The 13,138-nt window shown below is 46.2% G+C and overlaps 1 protein-coding gene across 5 annotated transcripts in view; it reads left to right on the top strand.

Annotated features, from left to right (window-relative positions):
* The window catches only part of LOC125984588 (ephrin type-B receptor 3), a 44,793-nt gene that overhangs the window by 21,775 nt on the left and 9,880 nt on the right, over positions 1–13,138 (top strand). For 3 of the 5 annotated variants that reach the window (XM_049746566.2, XM_049746565.2, XM_049746564.2), the window contains exons 5-12: positions 2,812–2,967; positions 4,119–4,454; positions 5,423–5,547; positions 6,321–6,477; positions 6,633–6,741; positions 7,753–7,805; positions 9,944–10,066; positions 11,332–11,579. In XM_049746566.2, the coding sequence (XP_049602523.1) occupies positions 2,812–2,967; positions 4,119–4,454; positions 5,423–5,547; positions 6,321–6,477; positions 6,633–6,741; positions 7,753–7,805; positions 9,944–10,066; positions 11,332–11,579 (1,307 nt within the window). Of the gene's footprint in view, positions 1–2,811; positions 2,968–4,118; positions 4,455–5,422; positions 5,548–6,320; positions 6,478–6,632; positions 6,742–7,752; positions 7,806–9,943; positions 10,067–10,143; positions 11,280–11,331; positions 11,580–13,138 lie in introns of those variants that run through there. The other 2 variants (XM_049746568.2, XM_049746567.2) reach the window with 2 other exon arrangements.

The following is a 13,138-nucleotide window of genomic DNA, read 5'->3' as shown; positions in this document are numbered from 1 at the left end:
AAAGCTTGCCGCCGCTGCCTGATGGAAAGCTCTCCAGGGCCTCAGCCTGGGTTTGCGATGAGGAAGTGTCATTTCCTCCGCGGCCTCCTGTTAGTTCATCTACAGGCGGCCGTGCTCATTAACGCCGTTCAGAGCAACGTGAGCCAACTTGGCCGCCATGCCAACATTAATCACTCAGACGTTTGACTTGTTGCCTCAGCGCAGGTGATGCTCTCGAGACAAAATGCGATTTTTTTTTTTTCGACCTTTGACTCGTTGCCTCGGTGCAGGTGATGTTCTGGAGACAAAATGCGGTTTTTTTTTTTTTCCAGAATCCCCTCATCATCCGCCCTCTCAATTCAAAACATTATCTTCCCCCACCCAATGAATGGAAATGCCTTTAATTCGTTTCTGCATCTCCAAGGAAAATACTGCTATATCATTTTACCCTGAGTTTAATTATACATATTTGTACTCTTAATTTAGCACGTTGACAAGAAACACAGAGGAAATGGTAGTGTGATGAGCTTTGCAAAAAATCCCTTTTTTTTTTTTTTTTTTTGGGAAGCCCAGAACGTCCTCAGTGGGAAGCGGTGGGGCTTGACAGATATACGGTCGTGTACTCCGCTGCCCCGGAGATTTGCAAAATTGGACGAACAAAGCCATCCACTGTTTGGTTTCTTTCTGATGCTGCAAACCTGATAAAGGGGCCTAATCGAGTCGAGAAAATGCCAGTATCAAAAAACGTTGAATCATGGTAGCTCTGGAGAAGTTAATGGATTGAAGCAACAACTTCTCAAAAGAGGCCACGAGAAATAAAAACGAATAACCGAGAAAGAGAAATGGGCCTGAAATTTTGCCCTGTCGTCATTTAGGGTTTAGCTTTTTTTTTTTTTTTTGGCGTCATTTTTCAGGTAGACTGAAAGTCTGCGAGGATAACTTGTAAAAGTGCCATTGTTGAGAATTAGCCTGCAACTTGAGTTCAAAGTGAAAAAGCACTTAATCATTCACTCCCTCACCGGTGGGGTTTTATGAGCCCTCACGCTGACATGACAGATGTTTGCCAGAGACGGCCACTTTTACACCAGCGCTTTGGAATGTGGCAAATGGGGCTGGAGACAGTCATACGTCCGCATCTTTTACCACTAATCCCATTTATCAGAATCGTTCTTTAGTCTCTGCTTAATATGATTTACATTTCAATTTTCGCTAGATTTAACATCAAGAATAATCCAGTGGATCTTTTCACCATGATGTCACACGTACTTCCGGATGGCAAAAGACTCATGAGTAAACGAGACAAAAAGAGATTTTTTTCTTAATTGCAAACTTGCCATTTCACATCAGTCACTTTTCACCAATTTTTTTTCTTTTTTTTATCTTTACCAATTGTTAACAAACACTATCTATTTTTCCGAATAACTCTTCCTAGCTAATCTGTGTCTTGTTGACATTCCTTCAAAGCCAGAGTTGATTTATCGGCTAATTATGAGAGAGCTCTGTATGCATTTGGAGGCTTGATGGTATCCTGAGGGCTGCCTGCTGATGGATAGGTTTCGGGTGTATCTGTCCCCTGGAAGGCATTCTGCAACTCTGTTTGTGTGAAAACAGCAATCTCCTGTCAGCGCTCGATCGTCATCTTTATCCCATGTTTCCACCTCTTCGGCATTAAACGACACTGTCGTCCAAGCTTCGAGAGATTAATGTCACCTGGAAAAAGATGCAAATATAAAGATAATGGTTTCTTAAATGTGCTGCATTTCTCACGCAGGTACTGACATCTCCATAAATAGTGAGCTTCATCAGTGCACCTTTTTTTGTTTGTGGATAGGCGTGATGGCCACTTGTCTTACTGTGACAGCATTCCTTTTTCTTGTTTGCTTTATATCTTCCGGAAGCGGCAAAAGCACTGAAGCGCCAACCAATGCTAAAATTTAATTAAAAAAAACAAGAAACAAACAAAAAAAATCCGTCCGTCCATCCATCCATCCAAGGCGTTCCCAGGCCAGCTGAGAGACCTAGTCTCTCCGGAGCGTCCTGAGTCGTCCCCGGGGTCTCCTACCGGTGGGACATGCCCGGAACACCTCCCCAGGGAGGCGTGCAGGAGGCATCCTGATGAGATGCCCGAGCCACCTCATCTGGCTCCTCTCAACGTGGAGGAGTAGCGACTCCACTCCGAGTCTCTCTCGGGTGACCGAGCTTTTCACCCTATCTCTAAGGGACCGGGCTCTCCCTTGTCCGGACATCCTGCGGAGAAAACTCATTTCGGCCGCTTGTATCCGGGATCTCGCTCTTTCGGTCACGACCCATAGCTCGTGACCATAGGTCAGGGTAGGAGCGTAAATCGACCGGTAAATTGAGAACTTTGCCTTTTGGCTCAGCTCTCTCTGTACCACGACGGACCGGTACGCAGTCCGCATTACTGCCGAGGCTGCACCGATCCGCCCGTCGATCTCGTGCTCCATCCTCCCCTCACTCGTGAACAAGACCCCAAGATACTTGAACTCCTCCACTTGGGGCAGAATCTCATCCCCAGTCTGAGTCCATATATGTTTTTCTTCATGAGGGGCTTTTTGCGCCATGCTTTGTCTGGCCCCTCACCTAGGACCCTTTTGCCATGGGTGACCCTACCAGGGGTATTAAGCCCCAGACAACATGGCTCCTAGGATCATTGGGACATGCAAACCCTTCCACCACGGTAAGGTGACGACTCACGGAGGGGGAAAAAAAATACATCTAAATCAATAAAATCAATCTACGTCAGTACCTTCACAAACTATTTGTACATGGTTACTTCCAATGCCAACCCAGATTTCTTCTTCTCTCATCCAGCCTGCATCCCCGGGACTTTCAAATCCAAATTTGGCGACGGTTCCTGTGTGGCCTGCCCGTCCAACAGTCGCAGCGGAGCCCGAGGGGCCAGCGTTTGTCCCTGCCAGAGTGGCTTTTACCGCTCTGATAGCGACTCGCCTGACGCCGTCTGCACAAGTGAGTCGTCCTGCAACGCAAATGCCCAAATAAATCTTGCCTGGGCTTTATGGCATTTAACAAGCACAGAGCAATGCGCAAAATCATTTCATTCATATTTTTTTCAGCACAGTACAGCAGTCCTCAACCTTTCTTTGCGCCACAGACAGGTTTTACATAAACATAAAATTCCATAGACAATGAGAATTTCGCAAAAATGTCATTTTGACGTCTAAAGCTGTGACCGCAGTTAATACTGCGCCATTAAAATACAACCTGATATACACAGTTGTCATCCGACAATAAGTAAACAAGTGTTTGCTATGACAGTAGCAAAGTGCTGGCTTGCTGATACTAATATGATCTGATGGAGTCCATATCACTTGTGGATGGACAAAGCTCTTAGCCCAGCCTTGGTCCTGATGGAGAGTGACATGAGCTGCCTCGACTGTGTAAAATCGTTCCTGGGGGGGCCTTCCACACGTTCAATGACACACACGGCCTCCGCAGATCGCTGTCGCGGGAACAGTGTGCACTCTGACGCTGACCAGACCGCACGCACGCACGCACGCACGCACACACAGGCAGGCAGGCAGGAACTCAAGGAGCACCACCAATTAAACATACAAACACGCAGGCAGGCAGGCTTGACACTTGCGTCCCTGTGTCCTGGCTGAGCTTGTGTGCCAGCCTGTTCTTTGTGCGGCGTTGCACAAGTTCGATCGAACCGGTCGGCAGCTTGGGCTCAGCGTGCGTTTTAGTCGTCGGGCATCCAGTTCGAAGAGGCTCCACTCTCAACTGTCTCTTTCTAATTAGAAAGGACAGGGCGAGGGGGATCGTACGTGGTCGAGGGCAAAGTTAGCGGCTGGCCGGTTTGGACGAGGATTCTCGCCTAAACGATGGCTGTCTTCCCCGTGTTCAAATGATATATTTAAAGCCTTGGAAATTATTTTTAAACTTTTCCTGACTGATAGTTTTGATCCCTCTGATGCTGTGAAACCCCCATGCTGACTATACAACTTGTGCTGTAAGAAAAGCCTCCAAAAATGTCAGGAAAAGCCCCACATCATAATCGTGATGATGACGACGATGATTATTATTACTATTGTTATGATTATATTCTATTTCTACTATGTTAGGAATGATTGACTTCTGTTTGGAACACCTTGCAGCTATCCCATCAGCCCCTTGCAATGTAATCTCCAGCGTGAATGAGACCTCACTCTCCCTGGAATGGGAGGAACCTGAAGACACGGGTGGGAGGAGTGACCTAGTGTATAACGTGGTGTGTAAGAAATGCCTGCGAGACCGCAGCCCGTGCACGCGCTGCGACGACAACGTGGACATCTCCCCAAGAAGGCTTGGCTTGAGGCAGAGGAAGGTGGTGGTGAGGAATCTGCAGGCTCACACCCGCTACAGCTTCGAGGTGCAGGCGGTTAACGGTGTCTCCGGGAAGAACCCCACCTCCCCCCGTTACTCGACAGTCAACATCACCACCAACCAGGCTGGTTAGTCGACTCGTCAATGATGCTACGTGCGTGTTCGCAAACCAAGGGAATCCGTAGTCCTTCCCCAATCAATATCACTTAAAAGCACAACGAAAGAGACTTTTAATGGGATCTCACGCTTAGTCAATGTCAACGATTGTCTCAATGAGCGACTTCGCAACACGGGCCTCAACTTTTGCAGAATTTGAGACTCGACTTGCTTTACTGAAGGACATGAGATTTCTTTATAACTTGAATCAGTTGCAGGGCTTGGGACCCGACTTGCTTCATTAAAGGACATGAGATTTCCGTATAACTTTCACATGCGCATCATCGCTCACAACTGTCCCTGTGGCCCAACCTTGGATAAACATGAAAAAAAATAGACGGGTGTACGGGTGTACGGATAGATGACTGGACGGGCGACTGACCACATTTGGAAATATGAGATTTGACGACAGCAACAATATGTAACTTACTCTCTTCTCTGTCTCAAAGTATTAGCAAGAGTAAACACTGATGACATGGATTACATTTAAAGAAGCACTTGTGTAAACCAATGTCACCTTCATACATATGTCTTGGCCAAGCCAAGTTTTCAGCACCTTTCACACACTGTAATCACTTAAGTCAACCCACACTTAATCCACTTTACTGCGCTTAATGGAACGTAAACAATGGCTGTGAGATGAGTCACTTCCAGGATTCACCAATCCATGCAGGAAATGTGAAACATGCACCATTTCTTCAGCCATTCCATCTGGACTGTTGAGCCGATGAAATCTATACTTTGATTTAATTTGGAAGATCTTACTGGAAGCTTTGCTTTGAAGGCAGGTGAGCAATAGCAACATTTTGGTCCTTGACGCATTCGGAAGGGTCGAAGCATCTTAAGGTGAACTAAACCAAGAAGCAAGCAAACAAATAAAACAAAAGCACACAGACACAGACAGAAGAGTTTTGTGTGATCCTTTTTTTTTTTCCTCCAGCCCCCTCCGCAGTTCCAACAGTCCATCTGATGCGTTCCACCGCAGACACCCTGAGTCTATCATGGCTGCCCCCGGAGAAACCTAATGGGGTCATTCTGGACTACGAGATTAAATACCATGAAAGGGTGAGTTGGAGTTTTTTTTTTTCATCTTTTCCATATGCTGGGAAATGCAATATTAAAGTGGTGCGTATGAGGGAGTCATTTCTATTGATGGAGGGAGGGCCTCAGCAGCTCATGCAATGTTGAATCGTCGCTATTGATCAAATTCCCGGCAAGAGCCCGTAAGGTTTAATGTCTTTCTTTTATGACCTCCGACAGTCCGACGACCTTCATATTGCAGAAAGATGCTCAGTGGGAGTGTACGCTTACATGATGATGACTGTTTAGGAAGCAGAGAGTTTTATTTTCACCTTAGTAATACTTTAAATTGCCGCTGTAAATGTTCCAGTCCTGTCCTAAAGTAATTACGATATTCTGAAGTAAAATGAAAGAGCTGGTCTCATTAAATCAGGGGTCACCAACATGGTGCCCGCGGCGGGTCGCCCATGAGGACCGCATGAGTCGCCCGCAGGCAGGCAGGACTGTGAGCTCAAATAGCGGCGGCACTTGTCAGCGAGCTGCATCGGTTGATTTTACAGTCAAACCTCTGTTTCCGAACGTCACGGAATTTCTTTTCCCATGATTTGTGATGGGAAAATACGATTCGTAATTGGACCGATTGGCTTCCCGAACCGCCTTCCGGAACGGATCGTGGTCGGAAACCCAGGCTCCGTCGTATAACCTTTGATCGATTCAGCTGCTCAGTCCTGCTTGTACACGGCAGAAGTGAGGAAAAATGTCCTTATTTGCGAGGATGCAAAGCCATCCGTGAATCATGTTATGTCAACGTCTTCCAGGGCCAGGCTATGTCCCACACGGTAACATCCCAGCACAGCTCAGCCAAGGTGGAGGGGCTTAGAGCTGCCACGCCCTATGTGGTGCAGGTCAGAGCTCGCACCGTGGCAGGATATGGTCGCTACAGCAACCCCATGGACATCAGCACCAGCCTGCACAGTAAGACCTCGGTTGATGGCCGGGCTGATGCTTTACCGTTTGATGGTTTCGCACTTTTAATTTCTTCTGCTATCCAGGTGGTACACGACACTCTCGTTCCTCCAGCCACGCTTTGCCAGGTACTCATTTGTGCCTTTTTGTGTGATTCGGTCCAGGTGATCCTCAGAAGTCTGTGCAGGACCAGCTGACTCTCATCATAGGCTCCGCCTTTGCAGGGTTGGTGGTCATTGTTGCCATGGTGGTCATTGCTGTTGTCTGCCTCAAGTAAGTGCACGCACGCACGCATGGCAGCTCTGACAAAGTGGGCTAATGTTTCATTGGCTAATTCGAGTCTGAACAAAGGGGCTAATTAAATGTTTACATGCCTTCAGAGGTGGAAAGAATACACAAGTTGAAGTACTAATGTCAAAAATGTCCTGTTTTTAAAAGGGCTATACAAATAAACTTGACTTGACTTTAAAAGGGGATGGGGGTGCTGTTTAAAACTGTTAGGAAGATGTGAACTGTACTCAACGTGCAGTGTAAACAAGCCGACGTTTGCCACGGTCGCTCCGTTCCTAGTACGACTTCATGCGCAACGGGAGCCAATCAAAACGACTCCTTTCATTCTCAATACGAGGCTCTACTCGCATACTGTTGTCTCAACATTTGCTCCATGAAGTGTGCGCTTGGAGAGCGCCAAAATATAATGCGAAAATCAGGATCTGCTGCGTCGCAGATGCGCTGCCCTTGAAAATAGGGCAAGATTGTTTTTTTCCAACGCGCAATCATGTCTGCATCCTCTCGGCTGGCTGTGGCCTTCCATCTCCTACGTTTCTCTTGTTGTATTTTGGAATGCTTCCAATTCCTTCTTTTTAACTTTCCTCGTGAACCAGAGATGGATATTCCACCGTAGTTTCAGCAAAGCCGCAAATGTGTGTGTGTGTGTGTTTCAGGAAACTCTCCATTTACATGCTTATTTACGTCTTTTCTGCAGATGTTTAAAAGGTAGCAAGCCCACTTTGACAAAGAATTTTGATGTATAGACAACTGTTTTTAAATGCAGGGGCTGAAGGTGGATAGAAAATAAATAAATTCCCAAGTACCCATACCTAAAAAATCTTCTCGACCATGACTTCCATGCAGCGCATGCTTTCATAAAGTGAGTGTACTTCACTTTCAAAATGAAGCCAATCTCGCAGCAAATAAACAAAGTTGTTCAGGGGATTCATCTGATGGCGGAAATATGTTGACCTGGAAAAAGTCAAGACTGATGACTGTGACTTTTGTTTCTAGGAAGCAGCGCAGTGGCTCTGAGCTCGAGTACACCGAGAAACTACAGCAATACAGTAAGCCAGCTTTATTGTTCATGCCTGTTCCGTTAAGCACCCGATTCGATAAAGTCACCTGGCCCAGGGAGGAAATAAGTTTTGCGTTTGCACAATCCCCCCCATTCAATCAGGACAATGTTTTGCTCTGTTGATTTGGTTTTTTTCCTTCCTACGTGAATTAACCGAGTTAAATACGCTGTTAGTGTGCCGTTTAAACATTTGCACGGAGACAACAAATTGTGACGCTGACGTGACCGCAGCACGACAAAAAAGTTTCTTTATTTTCACTGATGGTGGGCTCATGTTTGTCATAGTACAACTTTGAGGTGCTTTGAGGTCAAAATGTCATATTTTTGCATTGAATGAATGCAATGAAAATGTGGAAGTTTCAATTTTTTTGCCATGTGAACAATTAGAAAAATATATAAACTAACAAAGTGGGAACCTTTCAAAGACGTTCTGTGCGAGTTGAACATTTTCACTTTGGAATGGTATGAATTGGTGGAAAAATCCGGTTGTTTTTCCATCCATCCATCCGTCTTCTTCCGCTTATCCGGGGTCGGGTCGCGGGGGAAGCAGCTTTAGGAGGGACTCCCAGACTTCCCTCTCCCCAGCTGAGAGACATAGTCTCTCCAGCGCGTCCTGGGTGTTCATTATAGCATGTCAAGCACAGAAGTCCAACACCGCTCGGGTTCAGATCGGAGGGGGCCGTTCCTCCCAATCACGCCCTTCCAGGTCTCACTGTCATTGCCCACGTGAGCATTGAAGTCACCCAGTAGAACAATGGAGTCCCCAGAAGGAGCGCTCTCCAGCACTTACTCCAGGGACCCCAAGAAGGGTGGGTACTCGGAGCTGCCGTTTGGTGCATAGACACAAACAACAGTCAGGACCCGTCCCCCCACCCAAAGGCGGAGGGAGGCTACCCTCTCGTTCGCCGGGGTGAACCCCAATGTGCAGGCGTCCAGCCGGGGGGCAATAAGTATACCCACGCCTGCTCTCACCGTGGGCAACTCCAGAGTGGAAGAGAGTCCAGCCCCTATCGAGAGGGCTTGTACCGGAACCCAAACTGTGCGTGGAGGCAAGTTCGACTATGTCTAGTCGGAACTTTTCTGCCTCGCACACCAGCTCGGGCTCCTTTCCAGCCAGACAGGTGACATTCAATGTCCCAAGAGCCAGTTTCTGCAGCCGGGGATCGGACCGCCAAGGCCTTTGGCGGTTGCCCAGCTTACACTGCACCCGACCCCTTTGGCCCCTCCCACAGGTGGTGAGCCCGTGGGAAGAGGGACCCACGTTTCCTTTTCGGGCTATGCCATGGGCGAAGGCCCGGCCACCAGACGCTCGCCTTCGAGCCCCACCTCAGGGCCTGGCTCCAGAGGGGGGCCCCGGTGACCCGCATCCGGGCGAGGGAAAACGAAATCCATTTATGTTTTTCTTCATAAGGGGCTTTTTGTGCTGTGCTTTGTCTGGCCCCTCACCGAGGACCCTTTTGCCATGCGTGACCTTGATGAAGCCCCAGACAACACAGCTCCTAGGATCATAGGGGCACGCAAACCCCTCCACCACGATAAGGTGACGACTCACGGAGGGTTGTTTTTGCAGGACAAAAAAAGTGGGGAGATTAATTATAACAAATGGCAATTTAATCAAATGGAAAGTGCCAATGTTGGAGGTCTAATCGTTTTATTATGATTCATTTGTTATGGCTGTACACTGCGGCATTCGTCATCAGAGCTTCTGGTGTTGCTCGATAAGAGCAAGAAATACTCAAACAGTGATTATGAACATATTGCTACATGAATACCTCTCTCACAGTGTCATTCCAAGCTGTCTTGGAATTTCAATTTCCGCATTGGATCTTAATGGTATAGTCTACCGTTTGTATGTCAAGTGCGTATCGGGCCCTGTTCAGCATATTCAAAATAGAAGGAGGCTGGCTATCTGTCAGAATTTTATAAAAAGCAGGAAAATCAAAAAAAACCTCATTCGCTGTGGAAAATCTTTCTTCAATTCATTCACGCAGAGAAGGACGGAAGAGCGAGAAGAGATCCTCTGTGGGGTGTCAAATTTACAAGACATGTATTCTCATTTCAATGTTTTTTTCCCCTCTCTCTCTCTCTCTCTCTCTATCTATCTATCTATCTATCTATCGATCTCAGTTTCTCCAGGGGTAAAAGTGTATATTGACCCTTTCACCTACGAGGACCCCAATGACGCTATTCACGAGTTTGCCAAGGAAATCGACATCTCGTGCATAAAAATTGAAGAAGTCATCGGTGCAGGTGAATGGCTCTGCCGCTTTTGTCCAAAAGCAACGGCTCGATGAGTACGCTCATTAATGATTTATCCGACCGAACAGGAGTACGCCATCAAGCCCTCACGTTTGTGATGGGGCTTGAGGGCAGAAAAATGGCTTTAGATTCAGAGCGTGCATGTGTGCGATATCTGGGTGGGAAGGGACGGACGGATGGACGGACGGATTAAGGTGAAAACCTTTCCCTCCCTCTAAATCTGTTTTGGGTTTTCTCCTTAGACAGTGATCCCTTCCTATTCTTGACTGTTCTTCTTCTGTCTGTCTGTCTGTCTGTCTGTTTTCTTTGTGAATGTTTGGAATCAGGCAGCACATGCACAACACCCAAGTTCCTCACCCGTCCACGTTGTTCCTCCACTACTCCCAGACTGCACACTCGATCACAGCCACTCACCCCTTCGCTTCCTGGCATCTTTACCCTTTGACCTGCCCGGTTGCCTTTAGTGGCCTTTTACCCAGTATCCAGTTGCAATTGTACAAAAAAGATGACAGCATACCACTTGGCCATTTTGATCATCTGGAGGCATTTCAAGTTGGGATTTATCCAATAACATGACCAAAACAGAAAAAACCCAATAAACTGGAATTCAATGTCAGTGACTTTTTGACGAGACGAGACGAGACGTTCGCCTAAATTCATCCCACTTCCAACGCGTTGGCATTTCTCTTCCTGATAATTGACGAGAAATTCACCACCTATACGTACTGTATTCTTTGTTTGACTCAAAAGCTGTGCTAATTTCAATGCAACGTTGCCATTTCTAGGCACGTGTTAGTAATCACTGTGCTTTACAAAGCTGAATTTCTCGGAGAATCTGGGCGATGCCTAATGCCATTGAAAAAATGTACTTGAGAGTAGCTTTGGATTCCAGCTGACGGACAAAAACGTCCACATCAGCGAATGAGCTAATTCATTTGTGCTTGCGTAGTTTGCTCGTCAAAATTGGATGCAATTTAACAAGTTTTGCTCAAGCAGAGGACACATTTGAAATCTGACTGGCCCATCACTGCTATTTTTTACCCCAACGCACACAATTTGGCACTGACCTCATTCAGATGAAACCAGTTTCCCTTTTGCCATCAGAGTGTACACTCTCCAGCTTGCCCTCCTTTTCTCTCCTCAACTCACTTGACCCTTTTCCCTCATCACCCTCACCTCCCTCCCTCCCTCCCTCCCTCCCTCCCTCCCTCCCTCCCCCACACCCTTGTTTGGCCACACCCCTTGTATCACCTCAGGCGAGTTTGGCGAGGTGTGCCGCGGGCGGCTAAAGCAGGCCGGCCGCAGGGAAATGGTGGTGGCCATCAAGACCCTGAAAGCGGGCTACACAGAACGCCAGAGGCGGGACTTCCTGGCCGAGGCGTCCATCATGGGCCAGTTCGACCATCCTAACGTCATCCGGCTGGAGGGCGTGCTGACGCGTAGCTGTCCGGTCCTTATTATCACGGAATTCATGGAGAATGGCGCGCTTGATTCCTTTCTGCGGGTAAGCCTGGAAACAAGTAACTCGCCATGTGAGTTTTAGTCTATGTGCGTGCGTGCGTGCGTGCGTGTTTTCTTGAACGATATGGGAGCGAAATGTTATTTTACCTGTTGCTATTACGTGTCGTTTACATCTGACAAAAACACATGGTTGCTCTGAAAGAAGATTGTTAGGCAAAAGGATTTTTTTTTTTTTTTTGGTGAATCAATGATCTGACCTTCAGTTACCGTTTTTCTGGTTACATAGTATATCCGCTAATCATGTGTCACACACGATCTGGGGGCTTATAATAATGATAATATGAGATACAATAATACTAATAATGATGATATGCAAAAAGGCATATATAGAAAAGAACCAAATAATAATAAGCATCAAAATCATTTGAGTATCCTATAAAAATGGGATTCTGCATTTGGTTTCAAATTGTTTTGGTTTTAACACCCTCACCTTTTATTAGAAGTCAAATTTGTTCCACAATTTATTTTGCTATGTAAGGACTGCTTATCCATCATCCTGCGCTTCTAAAATGGAATAAGATATAGAAGTTGTGCAAGAGTAGAGTGTCAACATCAGTTTATGACTTTGAAATCCACCAGACATTTATTACAGCCACAAGCCCCTCCATCAATTGGCGAGCTGTATAATTAATCAGCCGCAGCGCATTAAATGCCATGCAAACATAATAGCAAATGCACTTTGAAATGTTGCTGTGGTCATTACTCATTAGAATCACTGATCGAAAGAATCCAATGAATGTTTTTTAGGATCTGAACAAAATGGCATTTTTCTCTTGCTTCTCTTTCAAATGCATTCATGTTCCTCTGCTCTGGAGAAGTAAACAAAACACAATTGTCTTCATTTGATAGAAATGCTGTTGTATAGAGAGAAATGAATGTCCACTCAGAGGCTGCTCCTCCCTAAGGCCATTGTTTCCAGCGAGTTGACACAAACAAAAATACTAAGCGTGCCCTGGTCACACTAACTATGATTCGAAAAGACAAGAAACAAAAGCAATTTCAACGTGTTCTCTTATTTCGAAACGTTCAAACCAGCAGTGTTGCGTTGGACTTTGATGGAATGCTCGACGAATCGAAATGTTCTGTTTCAGCCTTGAAGAATGCAATTTTGACCTTAATTGTGTCTTAACGTTTTCTGTTATTAATTCTACTTCCATTTTCAAACATGGCACTCCAATGAGTGCTGATCTATGATAAATATTGAGTCCCATTTGGGTTCAAACTAAATGAATAGAGTTTTGTGTCAGGCTTCTCCAGTGGAAAGAGAAGAAAATGGAAACGCCGTGCCATGTTGAGGTCGAAATTTGCCAAGCGCTAAAAACTCCTTTTAATAAACCAAAAACAGCTGCCAATGATGAACAATATAGCAAGAGAACACAACAGTTAATTCTAGAGTCACCTCTGTTTTTTTTTTTTTTTTTTGTCTAATTGGAGATCTGACTGGGCAGAATGCACATAAAAGGTCAGCTGTCAGTAACTGTCACGCAGCTGTTGCGTTTACGCGCCTTCAGTGACTGACTGACTGACTGACTGACTGCTCGC

The sequence above is a fragment of the Syngnathus scovelli genome, chromosome 17 (assembly GCF_024217435.2).
Source record: "Syngnathus scovelli strain Florida chromosome 17, RoL_Ssco_1.2, whole genome shotgun sequence".
NCBI lineage: Eukaryota > Metazoa > Chordata > Actinopteri > Syngnathiformes > Syngnathidae > Syngnathus > Syngnathus scovelli.
This window is presented reverse-complemented; position numbering and strand designations above follow the sequence as displayed.